The sequence below is a fragment of the Myotis myotis genome, unplaced genomic scaffold (assembly GCF_014108235.1).
Source record: "Myotis myotis isolate mMyoMyo1 unplaced genomic scaffold, mMyoMyo1.p scaffold_m19_p_4, whole genome shotgun sequence".
NCBI classification, from domain to species: Eukaryota; Metazoa; Chordata; class Mammalia; order Chiroptera; family Vespertilionidae; genus Myotis; species Myotis myotis.
Genome location: NW_023416346.1, coordinates 93,541,987 through 93,562,362, shown reverse-complemented (window position 1 = coordinate 93,562,362; position 20,376 = coordinate 93,541,987). Strand labels below are relative to the sequence as shown.

Below are 20,376 nucleotides of genomic sequence, written 5' to 3'. Positions count from 1 at the left end.
CTTTTCTTAGAGAGAAGACCCCAAACTCAACTTCCATAATTCAGAAATCCAGCTCCATCTTGGATTCCTAAGTGAGGTATATTTGTGTACTGGAGAGAAATGAAAAAGAGTTCAGCTTGTTTGGAGTTACAGAAAATGGGAAAAATTAGTAATACTGATCCTATCTTTATTTAAATTTTTGACACTTTGTTAAATGTGTTTTTGCATTAATTTAAATTGTAAAAAATATATTAAAATAATATTTATCCTGATTATGAAGTATTTTTGGCAACCCTTTAAATTTTGTGCACAGGCAAGTGCCTCACTCACTTTACACTAGTCCCAGCCCTGAAACTAAGTGGAGCAGAAGGAAAAGGACATCTCTGATTACTTTGTTCTGTCCAGTGCTGCTCTTTTCCCCCTATTGACCCCTTGCTCCCCACTCCCACCCCCTCCCAATGCCTTCATGATACAATTCTACCATTGTCTGTGTCCATAGGTTACGCATAAATGCATATAAGTTCTTTGGTTACTCTCTTTCAACCCACCCCCTTCCCTTTGAGATCTGTCAGTCTGCTGCATGCTTCCATGTCTCTAGAACTACTTTGTCAGTTTATTTTGTTAATTAGATTCCACATATAAGTGGCATCATGCGATACTTGTCTTTCTCTGACTGGCTTATTTCACTTAGTATAATAGTCTCCAGGTCCCTCCATGCTGTCTCAAAGGGTAAGAGATCCTTATTTTTTTACTGCTGCATAGTATTCCATTGTGTAAATGTACCACCGATTTTTTATCCACTCATTTACTGATGGGCACTTGGGCTGTTTCCAGACCTTAGCTCTTGTAAACACTGCTGTTATGAACATAGGGGTGCATATATTCTTTCTGATTGGTGTTTCAGGAATTGTAGGATTTTTCTGAGGAGTCAAATGGATTGTAGGATCACTGAGTCAAATGGCAGTTCCATTTTTAATTTTTTAAGAAAACTCCATATTGTTTTCCAAAGAGATTGCACCACTCTGCATTCCCACCAGCAGTGCACTAGGCTTCTTTTTTCTCCACATCCTCCTCAGCACTTGTTGTTTGGTGATTAACTGATTGTAGCCATTCTGGCAGGTGTGAGGTGATACCTCATTGTCATTTTAATTTGCGCCTCCCCAATAATTAGTGATGTTGAGTTTTTTTCATATGTATCTTGGCCATTTGTCCTCTTTGGAGAAGTGCCTATTTAGATCCTCTGCCCATCTTTTAATTGGATTGTTTGTCTTTTTTTAGTTGTATGAATACTTCATATATTTTGGAAATTATGTCCTTAGCATATGTATAATTAACAAATATGTTCTCCCATGCAGTGAGCTCCCTTTTCATTTTTTTAATGGTTTCTTTTGCTGTGCAGAAACTGTGTATTTTGATGTGGCCCCATTGTTTATTTTTTTCCTTTGTTTATCTTACCCTAGGCTTCATATCAGTGAAAATCCTGCTACATGAGATGTCTTATATTTTGCTGCTTACGTTTTCTACTATGATGTTTATGGTTGCACAACTTACATTTAAGTCTTTTATCCATTTTGAGTTTATTCTTGTGTATGGTGTAAGTTGGTGATCTAGTTTCTTTCTTTTTTTTTTTTTTTTTTTTTTTTGCGTGTATCTGTCCAACTATCCCAACACCATTTACTGAAGAGATTGTCTTTATTCCATTGTATGCTCTTGCCTCCTTTTTTGAATATTAATTGAGCACAATGGCTTGGGTCAATTTCTGGGATCTCTGTTCTATTCATTGATCTATATGCCAGCTCTTGTGCCAGTACCAGGCTGTTTTGATTACAGTGGCTTTGTAGTATAACTTGATATCCAGTATTGTGATCCCTCCAACTTTGTTCTGCTTTCTCAACATGACTGAGAATATTCGAGTTATTTTTTGATTCCATATAAATATTTGGAGTGTTTGTTCTTGATCTGTGAAATATGCAGTTGGTATTTTAATAGGGATTGCATTGAATCTATAGATTGCTTTGGGTAGTATGGACATTTTCATGATGTTAATTCTACCAACCAATGAACACTGTATATTCTTCCACTTGTTTATATCTTCTATTTCTTTATTCAACTTTCTGTAGTTTTCATAGTGAAAGTCTTTTGCCTCCTTGGTTAAGTTTATTCTTAAGTATCTTAATTTTTTGTTGCAATGGTAAATGGGATTTTTTGTTTAGTTTCTCTTTCTGAGAGTTCATTATTGGCGCATTAAAATGCCATTGATTTTTGGGTGTTGCTTTTGTATCCTGCAACATTGCCAAATTCATTTAATAACCTAGTAGTTTTTGGTGGAGTCTTTAGGATTTTCTATGTACAATATCTTGTCATCTGTGAATAATGGCAGTTTTATTTCCTCCTTTCCAATTTGGATGCCTTTTATTTCTTCTTCTTGTCTCATCATTGTGGCTAGGACTTCCAGTTCTATGTTGAATAAGAGTGGTGAAAGTAGACAACCCTAGTTTGTTCCTGTTCTTAGGAAAAATGGTTTTAATTTTTGCCCGTTGAGTATGATGTTGGCTGTAGTTTTTTTATATATGACCATTATTATGTTGATGTATGACCCTTATATTATACTTTGTTGAGTTTTTATCAAAAATGGGTATTTGGGTATTAGATTTTGTCAAATCTTTTTTCTGCATCTAGTGATATGATTATGTGATTTCTGTCTTTTAATTTGTTTATGTATCACATGATTTATCTCGTTTATTGACGTATGAATATTGTACCAGACTTGCATCCCTGGAATAAATCACACTTGGTCATGGTATATGATGTTTTTAACCTATTGTTGGATCCAGTTTGCTAATATTTTGTTGAGGATTTTAGCATCTATGTTCATCAGGGCTATTGGCCTGTAATTCCTTTGTGGTATCTTTATCTGGTTTTGGAATAAAAATTATGTTGGCCTCATGAAAATAGCTGGGAAGTATTCCTTCCTCTTGGAATTTTTGGTATAATTTGAGGATAATAGATCTTAGTTCTTATTTGAATATTTGATACAACTCCCCTGTAAAACCATCCTGTCCATGACTTTTGTTATCTGGCAGTTTTTAAAGTATTATTTCATTTTAATTAGTTGTTATCAGACTATTCAGATTTTCTCTGATTGAGTTTTGGAAGATTGTATGTTTTTAAGAATTAGTCCATTTTGTCCAGGATGTCCAGTTTGTTGGCCTATAGTTAGTTGTTCAGTGTTTTCTTACATTTCTTTGTATTTCTGTGGTGTCAGATGTTGCTTATCCTCTTTCATTTCTGATTTTATTTATTTGGGTCCCATCTCTTTGTTTCTTGATGAGGCTGGCTAAAGATTCATAAACTTGTTTGTCTTTTCAAAGAACAAGCTCTTGATTTCATTGATCTTTTGTACTTTTTTTTAGTCTCTATATTATTAATTTCCATTCTAATAATCATTATTTCCTTCCTTCTACTTACTCTGGGCTTTTCTTGTTCTCTAATTCTTTAATTTGTAGGACTAGATAGTTTATTAATAAAATTTTCTTCTTTATTTAGGCAGTCCTGTAAGACTATGAACTTCCCTCTCAGGAATGCTTTATCTGTGTCGCATAGATTTAGGGTTGTTGTGTGCTCATTTTCATTTGTTTCCAGGTAATTTTTTTTATTTCTTCCTAATCTCATTGTTAACCCATTCATTATTTAATAACATGCTATTTAGCCTCCATAGGTTTGAATATTTTTGATTTTTTTTTACTGTAGTTGCTTTCTAGTTTCATGCCATTGTGATCTGAGAAGATACTTGATATGATTTCAATCTTCTTGAATTTTTCAAGACTTACTTTGTGTCCTAACATGTGATCTGTCTTTGGAAATATTCCATTTGCACTTGAGAATAATGTATATTCTACTGCTTTGTGATGCAATGTTCAGTAAATATCAATTAAATCCGCCGAACCGCTTTGGCTCAGTGGATAGAGCGTCGGCCTGCGGACTCAAGGGTCCCGGGTTTGATTCCGGTCAAGGGCATGTACCTTGGTTGCAGGCACGTCTCCACTGGGGGGCATGCAGGAGGCAGCTGATCGATCTCTCTCATCGATGTTTCTGACTTTCTATCCCTCTCCCTTCTTCTCTGTAAAAAATCAATAAAATATATTTTAAAAAAAATATCAATTAAATCCATCTGCTATAGTGTGTATTTTAAGGTTTCTGGTGTAGATTTTTTTTTCGCTTTGGAAGATCTATCCAGTGATAACAGTGGGATGTTAAAATCACCTATTATGAATGTATTGCTATCGATCCCTCCCTTAACCAACATTTTCTTCATATATCTAGTTGCTCCTATATTGGGTACATATATGTTTATAAGGGTTTTGTCCTTTTGTTGGATCAATCCCTTTAGTATAATGTATTGATCTCCTTTGTCTCTTTTATTTCCTTTGTTTTGAAGTCTATTTTGTCAGATATAATTATTGCCACACCAGCTTTTTTTTTCTGTTTGTATGTAATATTTTCTTCTATTACTTCACTTTCATTCTGTATGACTCTTTTGTTCTGAGGTGTGTCTCTTGTAGACAGCATTTATATGGATAGGTCTATATCCTTTAAGACCTACAGCAGATACCCTGTCACCTTTCCCAAGTGAAAATAGATATCAGGAAACTGGGGTTGGAGCCACCAGAAGTCCACCCTGAGTCTGTTATGAACTCATTTTTTTGACCTTAGGAAAGTCCTTTCTTTTCTCTCAATTTTATTTTATCATATGAAAAATGGAGGTAACATAGTCTTCCCATGGTAGCTGTGGGATTTAAATGGCACTATATGCTTCAAAGTGTTCTCTTAGCTCTAAGGTATGCACACATGTAAAGAGTAGCTCCCTTTGACTCCTGATATTGTTAGTAAGAGACCAGCCTGAACTGAGTGTTCCAGGGGACCAAGAGAGTGGGTCACTCCTGGTCATAACACATATATTTTACGCAGTTACTTCCCTCTGCTCTACCTATTTAATCCCTTTTCATCCTTCAAATTCCACTCTCTGTAAGAAGTCTTGAATATTGCAACTTACCACTCAACTTCTTTTTAACTTATCTTTAGTTAGTCCCTTGAAAAAAAAAATTGCTCCTGTATTAATTGTCTCAGGTTCTGAAAGGCAGGCAGAGCATCAATCTAGGTCCTGCATCCTGATTTGAAGTCATACAGAATTTTTGACTCTATCATTTATCAGCAGGGTACCTTTAGGTAAGTCATATCCCCTCTTTGAGTCTCAGAGTTTTCATGTACAAAAGGAGGGTGAGATTTATTGACAGGGCTGCTATGAGGTAAAACAAAACTTTGGATTTGAAAGCATTTTGTAAAATGTCAAAGAGATCTAAGCCATCATTATTATTACTATTATTATGCTATCATAGGAGAATGAAGGGCTGAATAGGGCTTCAAAACTATTGTTTAAACATTTGAAGCCCTGTGGATCCCATAGAGCCCCTCCCCAAGATTTGCTTGAGGACACCCATCCCTCCCTTAAAACCACAGAGTGTGTATATTTTATCCTATGGGAACCACCTCCATGGATTTCTCCTCTTGGTGTCTTTCAAATGCTGGCTTCCCCAGGGAAAAGGCCTTATCACAAATGACTAATTGCTATTTTTGAGCATACACAAATTACTGATTAGGACAATGCTGATTATTTGTTCTCAGAGTAAAAAGAGACCTTGCTGAAATGAAATAAGAGCCCAGGCATGCCTGCTGTTGCACTTTTATTTGGAGGAATGGACCAACTTGAATCTGGACCAAGTAAGGGAAGGCTGGCAATTGAGCAATGGTACAGAACAGAAGAAGGCAAGCCCAGTGCCATAGACTTTTTCTTCTGGGCTTCATTTTTCAACCCCCAAACTAAAATAAAACAACAACAACAACAACAACAAAACCCTCAACTCCATGATATATATCTCTGGCCAAGAGTCTCTAGGCTATCATGAGATAAGCCTGAACTGCTGTGACTAGAAGGCTACTTCTGAGAGGGAATATTCTAGTGGGAGCGTGGTAGTAGGAAAAGCTAAGCCACTAAGCTAGATATCTCTGGGGGGTTGCATTCTCAGCTGCCATTGCTCACCAAGGTTTAGCCACAGAGCTATAGTCTTATATGTCCAAATACACTTGCTCCCAGATAGACTGACTCATGTAGATACAGACACATCTGTACACACCCTCAAGTAAAAAGATGCTAGTGGACAGGAGCATAGCTCTAAACATATACAAAAAAGCTCCAGAGGTCAAAACACCCAAGATACACTCAGACAAAAGGATGGAAAATACACACACAAACAGGCACACACACACAAGCAGAGAGTTAAGTTAGAAAAAAGCATTGCAGTCATATTCAGGGACACCCATACATGTACCCCAAAAAGTACTTTTACAGGCATGTCGATGAGCAAAGTTGCATTTATAGGTATATATGGGCAGGCATGCACACACATACAGATACAGCAAGAAAACTACACTTTTAGTCCACATAAAGAATTAAAAAAGAAAGCAAGCTACGCTCATAGAACTTCCCATAAACAGACATGGGTGTAAATACATGGAAGTAAAGAAGCCTACTAACACTGAACTCCTAAGTACCAGCTATTATATCTGCATTTATAAAACATCTTATCTAAGGGAATGCCCATACATATGCCACTAATTAACACTGAAGATGATCACGAACCTGCAGGATGTAATAACAGAAAACCAAAGTATCCATGGTTTAAAATCTGCCATGGAAAAGGCAGCCAAAGACAATGGTGGGAGCAGCTTGCATGGAAGCCATAAGAGGTTCTTGATTTATCTCATAGAAAAAATTAACCACAGGAAAAAAAGGTAAACACACCCAACTTTGATATAGCCATAAAATAGCTCAAAACCCCATTTTAAAAATTGCTTCCATTACACATGTTAGAAGCTCCAACACTTGCAATATGACTAAACAAAGGAAAGTTTAGAGGAAATAAATGGTCCTGGAGATCTGGTAAGTTCCCAAGGAACTAAGAGAGATTTCTTACTTCATTGACTTGCTTGTTTCCTGGTCCCTGGGGCTTCCAGTGTCCACCAATGTTCTTGCAGCTTTCTAGTGTCTTGAAGCCCTGGTCCAAGTTACCTGTTGTGAGAGAATACCCTTTAGGCTGAATCCAGATATCAGCCCCTTTTAGAGAAGCCTGGCTAATGAGCACCAGGACTGAGGCGAATGGGGGAATGGAAGGAGAGGTTATGCTTAGGTGAGGCCAGATATGGGGAGAAAAGGGGCTGAAATTAGTAACGAAGAAATCCAAAGCCAGTATCTGAATTACTGTGGAGCTTCTTATATTGCTGAGGGAATATCTTGGGGGAAAAAGAACCTCAGGCTTTTGTCTGGAATTACAAAGTAAGAATTACAGGTCTGGACAATTCTCTAATAATTGAAGTCTTAGATGGCATGACGAGCTCGGTTATTTAAATTATATATTGTCAAAACCTTGTTTCCACCAATAGTTCTAATTTCTTGCCCCTCCCAATACTTTCCCAGAACAATGTAAAGAGTTCTAAATTTTCATCCCTTTCTTTAACCTACCTATTAAAAGGAAATGTTAGTAGTGGTTGTATTTATAAAACATGGAGTAGGAGAAGAAACCAATGACATATCTAATCAGACCCAATTAGTAAGTGAAACCTGTGTTCTCAGAACAGCCAAACAGCACTGCTTCCATTTTCGAGATGAAGATACTGAGGCTTACAGAAAAAGAATGATTGTCAAACTACAGAGGGAAGGCCGGGAGAGTTGGGGGGGGGGTGGTTAAGAGATCAACTGAAGGACTTGTATGCACGCATATAAGCATAACCAATGGACACAAGACACTGGAGGGTAGAGGAGGCCAGGGGAAGGTCAAGGGGAGAAAAAAAAAAGGAGAGATATGTAATAATTTTTGTAATACTTTAAGCAATAAAACAACATTTTTTTTAAAAAAAAAGAATAATTGGAACTGACCACACACAAGTACATACAGAAACCCAGCAACAGAATTCAGGTCTTTGTGGCTAAGTGATACCATCGCCAGAGAAATACTCAAATAATGGGTAAAGATATATCAGTTTATTCTTACCTGCTCAGAAGCCATTGTCTTGTTTAAGATTATTTCCAACTGCTGAAGGGACATCCAAGCAAGTGGTGATAGGTTATTCTAGATGTATCCTACAATCCTCTAGATCAGTGATTTTCAACTAGTGTGCCACCAGAATTTTTAAAACATGCAATACCTGATTATTTAGTCAGGGACACTGGCCTCTTTTCCCTTGGATTGTCAAATAAAACAGATGACAACAAAAAATACAACAATAACTGCCCAGTGTGAATGAATCAAAACTGTACCTATTCTTTTTTTTTTTTTTGGCAGATCAGCACAAAATATATTTTTGGTGTCGCATAATTTTAGTAATCAGTTTCTCTGTGCCATGAGAAAAAAAAAAAAAAGGTTAAAAGTTGCTGCTATAAATCAACACCAATCCAAAGCCACCCCTACTTGGAGAGTCATGGCCTCAGTGGAAAATGATCTCAATGTTATTACCAAAATATGCCTCTGAGTCAGCCACACTTCAAGTGGTTTGAGCAGAACTCAGCCAAGAGGTAGAATGACATATGTGTAGGTATACCTATAGTGGGGTTGCTTCGGATATTCTAGTCCTTTCAAGTAGAAGAAACCCCCACTACTTTTTTTCAAAAGTAAATATTAATTATAATATTGGTACCAACAGATATTTATTGACTATCAACTACAGGCACACCTCAGAGATAATGTGGATTTGGTTCCAGAGCACTGCAATAAAATAAGTATTACAATAAAGCAAGTCATAATATTTTTGCTCACGGAGGATCTTGCCTTCAAGTTGTAAAAAAAGTGCAACATCTGTGAAGTGCAATAAAATGAAGCACAATAAAACGAGGTATGCCTATATGTAAGGGACTTGGATAGGTATAAGACACAACCCTATCTCTAAGTGGTTTATTTTTATTGCCATTTTTATCGTTCCAATCTAGTTTTACAGCACCTCGGAACTATAAAGCACTTTTATATTTATTAGCCTTTTTGAGACTTAAGGCATTGACTGTGAGGTTCAAATCATTACCCAAATATTACAGATAAGAAATCTGAATCTCGAAGTGGTAAAGTGACTTATTCCAGATCATACATCCAGTAAGTGACAGAGCCAAGATTCAAATCCAGGTATATCTGACTTCAAAACTTTCGCCCTTTCCAACACACAAGGCTATAAGAGCACAAACTCCACTGACTTAATTTTGCTCAATAAATATTTCTTGAATGAGTGGGAAAATAAATAAATAAATAAATAAATAAATAAATAAATAAATACATAGTGAGAGGAAGTAGCTCATGTACTAGGGCAGATTCAGGTTGAGTCTGACAGCAGTGTATGTGAGTGTGCATGTGGCGTAAGTCCTTGGAAATATGGAATTGGTGAAGGGCAGAGGGGAAAGGGGACCTACCATCACCAATCACCCCTCTATGAGAGGAACTGTGACAGGGAAATTGATCAATTCTATTTGATTCAATCCTCACAATGATCCTGTGAGTTAGATGTTATACAGCCTCTCATTTCTCAAATGGGTAAACTGAGGTCCAGAGAGGTTATGCAACTTGCCCGAGGTGGTGGACCAGAAATTTGAACCTGGTTTCTATCTAATTCCAAAGGTTTACCCTCAACTCCAACCATTTACTCTCTACTGGTCTAATATGAGTGGAGGAAGATAGAAAGGCAGAGATTGAGTACTAGAAAACAAACTAAATTATTTCAGGCTCTGAGCAAGATAGAGGTACAGCAGGTATTACACATAATGGGAATGGGATCCTTAGATCCCTTTGCCAGCAGAGTCAGGAATATAAGAGGAGCTGAATGACAACTGGTTTCCCAAATGGGATTCTGACGTTATCCTCCTTTCTAGGGATATTTTTAGTCCTTGAGAAGAAGAGCTACAACGTGAGAGCCATTTATAGCCCAGAGGTGAGAATGGCTGCTGAGGTGATGGCAGGACCTGTGCCAATCTCAGGGGTACATTTTCCCACCCATGGTCTATAAATAAGCCCAGAGCAGTCCTCAAGGTAGGTATTAACCCTGACTTTGCTGGGCCGTCCTCCAAGAAGCTATCATCTATTTACTCCTGACAACTAGGAGGCTGTGGGGGCATTCTGATGCACTTGGCAGTGGAGTGGTAGCAGCTGGCAAAAAGCCTCTGACTTGCCAGGGGTTGGGCTCACTTCCAAAGAGGGAAGGAGGAAGAAAGGAAACAGCTGTGGCAAGATACCCTGGCCTGACCTTTCTGGATTGTGAGAGAACGCCTTGTTTCCAGGCAGAGGACTTAGAAAACATGGCAGGCATCTTCTGCTGTCTAGATGACTTGGTTTGCATCCACCACCTGCAGTTCCTTTCAGCAGGGAAGGATATGGTTAGTAATTCCAATAGAAATGAGCTTGAATGGAACCAAGGCTTGGCAGTCCAACATTTAACAATTTGCTCTAGAATTGAAGTTAATATAACACTCTAGAATAGTAGAAAGTCAGGAGGTTGAAGCCCTAAGTCCTAATTCTGTTATGAACTGACATGACCTTGGGCAAGTCCCTCCCTTGTCTGAGCCTGTTTCTCCATTCACAAAATAAAGAGGACCCTCCTAGTTCTGACAGAGAAGAATTATCTCCCTGTTTTTAAAATTATTTACTCTCCTTTTACCATCTTCCTGACTTCCAGATATTTATGAGGGAGATGATGCTACAAAAGACCAAAGCCTCTGATTCCTTTGGCTCTTAACTTCCGGGAATGCTGTCAAGGAATTGCAGTGTTGGAATTAAGTTCCAAGTCAAAGCACCCTACATATCCTCCACATGGGGAGTAAGGAAAATAAAAGAGAAAAAGATGATGAGAAGTAGCAAGTCTACAGCACTGCCTTTGGGGTTGTGGGAAATTTTGGGGCATGGGGAAGTGATACCAGGGCTCACAGAGCTTGTAGAGACTATAGAAAACTTTGGAAAGGAATGCTGCAAGGTCTGTGTGTCCTCAGAGTTCATGCAAATTATGTTTCTGTTAAAAGGGCTGGGTGGGGCATGGGGGCTTTTAGGGAATGGTATTAGGCCCATGGGCAAGAAAGCATAGATCCTCCCAGCTGCACCAGAAGATGGAGCTTTACTTTTGAGTGACAAGTATCTGGCAGTCAGGACCACTGGGCTGAGTCTAAAAGGGTGTACCCTGAAGCTCTGAGAGGTAACTTATATGTTGGTGGGGGAAGTCTTTAGGTTTTGAGTGGTTTAAATAAAACTGCCTTGAGCCTTAAGGAGCTTCCCATGGTCAGTGGTCAGTGAAGGAGAGGAAGGACCTGAGACCCACAAAGATTAAAGTCTAGGCAAGATGCAAGAGAGACAGGGCTAGGATGACTCCATGGGGTTGGGGACTATGTATCTGGCCCCTTTGATACAAAGAGGTTGATTATAAGAGCATTATGAAGAAAGTGGACAGAAGGAACTGGAGCTTATGAGACCTGGAAAGTATTAGGTACAGAGGGTCTGAAGTAAAATGAGACCTTGGAAAGGGGATATATTTAAGTGCTCAGTTAAAAGGGCTTCCAAATGAGGATATTTGCACATTAAAAAAAGAACATGGAGAGGGGAAAGTCTATACCAAAGTAACATGAACAGTGGATTTTCAGGTGCCAATGAGGAAAAGTATTTGGGAGACTGAGAGGAGACAAGGGGTAATGAGGGTAAATGTCAACATAGTCTATCTATGCCTGAGGTCTGCCTGACATGTCATGCTACAGAAACTAGGGCATAAAATGCATACCTGTGCAAAGCTTCCTGCGTCTCCTCCAGTACATTTGATTCAACTCCAAAGGATCACTCCATGAGACAGGCAGAGATTGGCATTTTGCCAGGAGGACTTTGAGGGGTAGAGTTTTTGGTGATGGTTCAGCTGGGGGTAAGAAAGCCTGCAAAGAAAACTAATCAGGATTAGTAACTCAATGGGGGTTGGGAGTAGGCTAACACTTGGTTTAAACAGCAGAACTTTCCATTTTAAAGTATCATGTGGTCCAGCATCCAAATCCAAGCAAACATCCAACTACAAAGAGCCTAAAAGACACCAGGCAGTAGAGAATATGAAAATTAGTCAATCAACTTAAAGAAATAGCACTTATTTGTTTCTCCTTTCTTGGGTATTTCTTGTGTGTTTAGTTTGTACTGGGATTGGGGAAGTGAGGATTTTGCATTTGCTATAGACATGAACCTTTACAAAATGTGAGACCTGGGGAAAGTGAATTCATCTGAGTCCCAATTTCCTCATCTGCATAAAAGGATAGTGATAATACCTACCGTGCATAGTTGCTAGGATGAGGAAATGAGATAATACACATAGAACCCATAGTAAGTACTAAAGAGAGAGAGAGAGAGAGAGAGAGAGAGAGAGAGAGAGAGAGAGAGAGAGAGAGAGAGAGAGGAGAAAGAGGGAGAGAGGAGAGAGAGATGGGCAGAGAGGGAGGGAGGGAGAGAGGTAAAGAGAGAAAGAGGGAGAACATCTTAACTTTCCAGAAGAACATCTTAAGACCACATACAAGTTCTCTCTTTTGATATTAACATAGATAGCTGTTTTCATCCCAAATCCTTCTTACTTTACCAAAATCCTGACCACCAAATGGAAAAAGAGAAAAGGAACTAACATCTGTGAAATACCTCATATCTGTCAGATATCCTGATAAGTATACTTATGCTATCTTGTTTAGTCTTTATAACTACACTATAAGGTAGATATTAGCCCATTTTACAGTAAGGAAACCATGGCTCAGAACAGATAACTGAATTTCCAGTGGTCACACAACTTGTAAATGTTAGGCCTATATGACTACAGACCTGCTGTATCTCTAACAAGATAAAAGTAATTCCTTGGCCCCTTCATCCTTCAAATTCATCTTTAACATTGCTAAGCCACTATGAACACAGTACAGGTTTCTTTCACCTGCATCATTCATCACTTAAACAACTGGATGTAAGGAACAGTTAACAGTTTGAATGACCCAGGGAAGGATCTCTGCCCATTTGCTAACCCAATTTCCAAGAGCAGAGACCAACTATCAAAGTCAGTTCATCCTATACACAGTAAAAGTTATGGGGAAAAAGGAACTGAGGCCCTGTGTCATTGTCTGTGTCCACATTTTCCTTTTCTGATAAAGATATCAGTTGTTGGATTAGAGCCCACTTTAATTCAGTATGATGTCATCTTAACGTGATTGCATCTGAAAAGACCGTATTTCCAAACAAAGTCAACTTCACAGGAACTGAGGTTTAGGACTTGAAGATATATTTTGGTGGACACAATTCTTCCCAATACAGAAAGAAACCGCAGCTTGGGGGAGGACTAGAACTAAGCAGCTCAAAGCTGAGATGACAGGGGCAGGGACCCCCCCAGAGCTGGAAGAGGTAAAAAAAAAAAAAAGGTGGAAGACACCATTTGCACTTTAGCTAAGGCCCATCTGGAACTAAGGTTACAATTTCTGTAGCCCATAATGTCTATAAAGAACATCTAATGAAAGGGCGAGGGCTACACCCTCAATCTTACCCTGGATCCTCCATTTTTGGGCAGCAGCCATTAGCCATGTGCTCAGCAAGGAGCTTCTTCCCGGAAGCCCAAGCCTCTGCTAGCCACACCTAGGATTTCTTTAAACTAACCAATGATAATCAAGGGAAGTGCACGCCATAGACACAACCACATCCTGTGTAACAAGACCCCCGACTTGCACCTGGCCAATCGGCAGGGCCAACAGTCCTCTCTCCTCCCCTTACTCCAACCCCCCTATAAAACCCCTCTTCCCACAGAGCTAGCTCTCTCTGCCGCTTGCCGCTGTGTCGGTGAGTGTGGCTGACCGGTAGCTCAAGCTAGCTTTTGCATAGGACTCGGCCCTTCCTGGTGGTCTTTTGGGGATCCTGAAATCTGGGCTTAACACTACTACCTGGATGCCCATATTGGAGCTCCTGTAGCATCGAGTTCACAATTTGGTGTGTCCAGAAACACCTTGATATTGTACCCATTTTGGAGTTTATTCTTTGTCCAGTGTTCTTGAGGATCTGGACAACAGAACCCACAGCAGGGTGACAACCTTGTTCACTCAGGAAGTGCCCCACCTACCCCTCCCTTGCATTCTGCCAGGGTGGGGCACTAGGAAGGAGAAGCTGAACCCATAGTGTGTATACAGATTCATTGTGGGGAGGTATAGAGAAGAGGCCAGGATAGCTGAAAATTTGATAAAATCTGACTGTAGTTTCCTTCACAGCCCATAGGTTGTGCAAACAGCTTTGAAATGAACAGCAGCTAAGTAACAGGAAATTGGGCTCAGTAATTCTAGATTCTAGAATGGAGTGAGAGGAAGTGTAGATCCAGCACTGACAAAAGGGACAGGATCCCTGTATCCTGATTCTGCACCTACCACTGACTCCCTTTGTATCCTCAAATAAGGCTCAGTCTTTTCATCTGTAAAATGTGGAAAATAGCCACTGCCCAGGCTGCTTCTGAGTATGGTTATGAGTATCACTTGTAGGCAGAAGCATAATACAATAGGATAGTGGTCATGAGATCAATACAACAAAGACACCAGGGGCATCAAGTGAGAACAGAAGTAAAAGCACATAGTGGGTTTTCAATATATCTATGCTTTCTTTCTACTCTAGGAAGAAATCAGGGAAGACTTCCTATTTCCAGTTGACAAATGAAGGAAAACAAGAATCAAAGTGCTTGAAAATGATTTATCAAAAATCTCATATCCAATAAAGTAAAAGAACCAGGACTTTGAAAGTAGGCATTTTGACTCCAACTTCAGTGTTTTGTCCCTCAAACATAATACCTCAAGTCCTTCATCCATCATACCAGAATAGCAATAATAACAATAAGTATAATTAGTGTGGACGAAAGGGGACACATGCTGACCTGACAAGCTCAGGAGAGGCCTGCCTGGCAGTCTTGCAAACTCAGAGACCTAAAGTAACCACAAAGAATGGTCTGAAATAAAACTTTAAAAGCAATTATGGTAGGCAGTTATGTCCTAGGCCAGTATCTTCACTGACAAGGTCAACCTTTACCTTAACTGAGCCTATCTGTCTTTTGCATCTATGATAACATACCCTTGAAATGTCTGGGTAACTTGTAACTTCCCTTTATCTGGACCCCTTGGGGCACAACCAAATGTACCCTGCGCCAGGACAGATACCACAAATTCCTTCATTATCATGTTAATTGATCCTGCACCCACCTATGTATGTGTCCATCATTTTACTTTTTATCCAATCCCAGCGGTTTCCCCTGCTTTGCTTTATCCCTCCTCCTTAATCGATCACCAATGAATTTCATGTAACCCACCTACGTCCCTCCTTTGATTGCAATATATGAATACAAATGTAACCCGCCATTCTCTGGAGCATTATCTCAATTCATTGAGGTTCTGCTTCCCGGCATATGTCAACAGTTTGGCTCAAATAAACTCACAAAAATTCTTTACAGTTTGCAATGGTTTTTTTTACGTTAACATTACAGAAGTCTTGCAAATTCATTTATATCTGGGAAAGCACTCTGAAAAGAATAATGTCCTGTACAAATCTAAAGAATGACTATTCCCCTTCCTCCCTCAACTTGTATTTTGCTAATTCTCACTAAGATGTTAACTAATGACAGTTTTGAGGTACAGTCCCTTCCTGTGACAAGTGCTTTTAATAACTAATGCAAATAGCTAACATTTGTTGTGCCATGACTCTTAGTCACAAACTGTTATATAAGTACTTAAGTGTATTTACTCATTTCATCTTTGCAACAACCCTGTAAGGTGGGTATTATTATCGCACTCATTTTATTTATTTTTATTTATTTATATATTTATTTTTATTGCTTAAAGTATTACAAAGATGTCTCCTTTTTTTTCCCCGCCCTTGACAATCCCCTGGTCTCCCCTACCCCCCAGTTTCTTGTGTCCATTGGTTATGCTTATATGCATGCATACAAGTCCTTTGGTTGATCTCTTATCCCCTCCCTGTCCCGCCACCCTCCCCGGCCTTCCTGCTGTAGTTTGACAGTCTGTTCAAGACAGCTCTGCCTCTGTATCTATTTTTGTTCATAAGTTTATAATGGTCTTTATTATCCATAAATGAGTGAGATCATGTGGTGTTTTTCCTTCATTGACTGGCTTATTTCACTTAGCATAATGCTCTCCAGTTCCATCCATGCTGTTGCAAATGGTAAGAGTTCCTTCTTTTTTTACAGCAGCATAGTATTCCATCGTGTAGATGTACCACAGTTTTCTAATCCATTCATCTACAGATGGGCACTTAGGCTGTTTCCAGATCTTAGCTATGGTGAATTGTGCTGCTATGAACATAGGGGTGCATATATTCTTTCTGATTGGTGTTTCTGGTTTCTTGGGATATATTCCCAAAAGTGGGATCACAGAGTCAAATGGGAGTTCCATTCTTTGTTTTTTGAGGAAACTCCATACTGTCTTCCATAGTGGCTGCACCAGTCTGCATTCCCACCAGCAGTGCACAAGTGTTCCTTTTTCTCCACATCCTCTCCAGCACTTGTCGTTTGTTGATTTGTTGATGATAGCCATTCTGAGAGGTGTGAGATGGTACCTTATTGTTGTTTTGATTTGCATCTCTTGGATGATTAGTGACTTTGAGCATGTTTTCATATGTCTCTTGGCTTTCTGAATGTCCTCTTTTGAAAAGTGTCTATTTAGGTCCTTTGCCCATTTTTTGATTGGATTGTTTATCTTCCTTTTGTTGAGTTGTATGAGTTCCCTAAATATGTTGGAGGTTAAACCCTTATCAGTGATAGCATTGGCAAATATGTTCTCCCATGTAGTGGGCTTTCTTGTTGTTTTGTTGAAGGTTTCTTTTGCTGTGCAGAAAATTTTTATTCTGATGTAGTCCCATTTGTTTATTTTCTCTTTAGTTTCCAATGCACTAGGATCTGCATCGGTGAAGAAATTGCTTTGGCATATGTCTGAGATTTTGTTGCCTTTGGATTCTTCTAGTATTTTTATGGTTTCCCGTCGTATATTTAAGTCCTTTAGCCATTTTGAGTTTATTTTTGTGTATTGTGTAAGTTGGTGGTCTAGTTTGATTTTCTTGCATGTACCTGTCCAATTTTCCCATCACCATTTATTGAAGAGACTATCTTGACTTCATTGTATGTTCTTGCCTCCTTTGTCAAATATTAATTGAGCGTATTGGTTGGGGCTGATTTCTGGGCTCTCTATTCTATTCCATTGATCTATATGTCTGTTCTTGTGCCAGTACCAGGCAGTTTTGAGAACAGTGGCTTTGTAATACAGCTTGATATCTGGTATTGAGATCCTACCTACTTTGTTCTTTCTCAGGATCGCTGCAGCTATTTGGGGTCGTTTTTTATTCCAGATGAATTTTTGGAGAGTTCGTTCTAGGTCTGTGAAATATGCCATTGGTATTTTAATGGGAAGTGCGTTGAATTTATAGGTTGCTTTGGGCAGTATGGACATTTTAATGATGTTGATTCTACCAATCCAAGAACATGGTATGTTCTTCCATCTGTTTATGTCTTCCTCTATCTCTTTTTTCAACGTCCTGTAGTTTTCTGAGTATAGGTCTTTTACCTCTTTATTTAAGTTTATTCCTAGGTAGCTTAACTTTTTTGGTGCGATGGTAAATGGGATTGCTTTTTTAGTCTCTCTTTCTGCAAGTTCACTATTGGTGTATAGAAATGCCGTAGATTTCTTGGTGTTAATTTTGTATCCTGCTACATTGCCGAATTCTTTTATTAAGTCTAATAGTTTTTTGATAGAGTCTTTAGGGTTTTTAAAGTATAATATCATGTCATCTGCAAATAAAGACAGTTTTACTTCTTCTTTTCCAATTTGGATGCCTTTTATTTCTTCTTCTTGTCTAATTGCAATGGCTAATATTTCCAGTACTATGTCGAACAGGAGTGGTGAGAGTGGGCATCCCTGTCTTGTTCCTGTTCTTAGGGGAAATGATGTTAGTTGTTGTCCATTAAGTATGATGTTGGCTGTGGGTTTGTCATATATGGCTTTTATTATGTTGAGGTATGATCCTTCAATTCCCACCTTGCTGAGAGTTTTTATCAAGAAAGGGTGTTGAATTTTGTCAAATGCTTTTTCTGCATCAATTGATATGACTATGTGGTTTTTTTCTTTCAATTTTTTTATGTGATGTATCACGTTTATTGATTTGCGGATATTGTACCATCCTAGCATCCCTGGGATAAATCCTACTTGGTCGTGGCGTATGATCTTTCTGATGTACTGCTGGATCAGATTTGCTAAGATTTTGTTGAGGATTTTGGCATCTATGTTCATGAGGGATATTGGCCTGTAATTCTCTTTCATTGTGTTGTCTTTACCTGGTTTTGGTATTAGGGTGATGCTGGCTTCATAGAATGAGCTTGGAAGTGTTCCTTCCTCTTGGATTTTTCGTAGTAGTCTGAGTAGGATAGATTTTAGTTTTTCCTTGAATGTTTGGTAAAACTCCCCTGTGAAACCGTCTGTCCCTGGGCTTTTGTTTGCTGGAAGCTTTTTGATGACTGCTTCAATTTCTTCCATAGTTATTGGCCTGTTGAGATTTTTAGATTCTTCCTGATTGAGTTTTGGAATGTTGTATTTTTCTAGGAATATGTCCATTTCCTCCAGGTTGTCTAGTTTGTTGGAGTAGAGTTGTCCATAGTATTTTTTAACAATCATTTGTATTTCTGTGGGATCTGTTGTTATTTCACCTCTATCATTTCTGATTTTCTTTATTTGGGTCCTCTCTCTTTGCTTCTTGGTGAGCCTGGCTAGAGGTTTGTCAATCTTGTTTATCCTTTCAAAGAACCAGCTCTTGGTTTCATTGATTTTCTGTATTTTTTTTTTGGTCTCTATGTCATTTATTTCTGCTCTAATCTTTATTATCTCCTTCCTTCTGCTCACTCTGGGCTTTTCTTGGTGCTCTCTTTCTAATTCTTTGAGCTGTAGATTTAGATGATTTACTACCATTTTTTCTTGTTTGTTGAGTTAGGCCTGTAGAGCTATAAACTTCCCTCTCAGGACTGTTTTCATTGCGTCCCAAAGGTTTTGGATTGTTGTGTTTTCATTGTCATTAGTTTCCAGGATGTTTTTAATTTCTCCTTTGATCTCATTGGTAACCCAATCAATATTTAAGAACATGCTATTCAGCTTCCACGTGTTTGAGTATTTTGAGTTGTTTTTATTGTAGCTTATTTCTAATATTATGCCATTGTGGTCTGAGAAGATGCTTGGTAGATTTCAATCTTCTTGAATTTGGGGAGACTTTGTTTGTGACCCAATATGTGGTCTGTTTTTGAAGATGTCCCATGAGCACTTGAGAAGAACGTATATTTTGTGGCTTTGGGGTGAAGTGTTCTGAAGATGTCAATTAAGTCCATCTGATCTAGTGAGTCATTTAGGATTGCTGTTTCTTTGCTGAGTTTTTGTCTAGCGGATTTATCCAGTAATGTCAGTGGTGTATTAAAGTCCCCCACTACGACTGTATTGTTATGGATCTCTCCCCTGATATCTTCCAGGAGTTTTCTTATGTATGTGGGTGCTCCTGCATTGGGTGCATATATGTTTATCAGGGTTATATCCTCTTGTTGAATTCATCCCTTTAGTATTATGATGTGGCCTTCCTTATCTTTTTATGGCCTTCACTTTGAGGTCTATTTTGTCTGATATAAGTATTGCTACCCCAGCTTTCTTTTCCTTTCCATTTGCCTGAAAGATATTTTTCCATCCCTTCACTTTCAGTCTGTGTGAGTCCCTTCTAATGAGGTGGGTCTCTTGTAGACAGCAAATATATGGATCATGTTTTTTTTATCCATTCTGCCACTCGATGTCTTTTGATTGGACCATTTAGTCCATTTACGTTTAAACTTATTATTGAAAGCTACTTGTTTGTAGCCATTTCTATTTTTTTGTGGCTGTTTTATTTCTGGGCTTTTTATTTCTTTTTTTTACACCAGTCCCTTTAGCATTTCTTGCATTGCTGGCTTGGTGGTGATAAACTCCCTTAGCCTTTTTTTGTCTGTGAAGCTTCTTATTTCCCCTTCAATTTTGAATGATAGCCTTGCTGGATAGAGTATTCTTGGATTCAGTCCTTTGCTTTGCATCACTTTGTAAATTTCTGTCCATTCTTTTCTGGCCTGATGGGTTTCTGTTGAGAAATCATTTGATAATCTGATGGGGGATCCTTTGTAGGTAACTCTCTGTTTCTCTCTTGCAGCCTTTAAGATTCTATCTTTGTCTTGTACATTTGCCATCGTTATTATGACCTGTCTTGGTGTGGGTCTTTTGGGGTTCATCTTGCCTGG

General features: G+C 38.7%; 1 protein-coding gene across 1 annotated transcript in view; it reads right to left on the bottom strand.

Annotated features, from left to right (window-relative positions):
- The window catches only part of ARHGEF9 (Cdc42 guanine nucleotide exchange factor 9), a 331,502-nt gene extending 319,539 nt beyond the window's left edge, over positions 1 to 11,963 (bottom strand). The window contains exons 1-2 of the mRNA XM_036305563.1: positions 11,827 to 11,963; positions 7,011 to 7,105 (exon numbers count right to left, since the gene is read on the bottom strand). Coding sequence (XP_036161456.1) covers positions 7,011 to 7,105; positions 11,827 to 11,860 — 129 coding nt within the window. The 5' untranslated portion in view covers positions 11,861 to 11,963. The remainder of the gene's footprint in view (positions 1 to 7,010; positions 7,106 to 11,826) is intronic.
- Between the last annotated feature and the right edge of the window lie 8,413 nt (positions 11,964 to 20,376).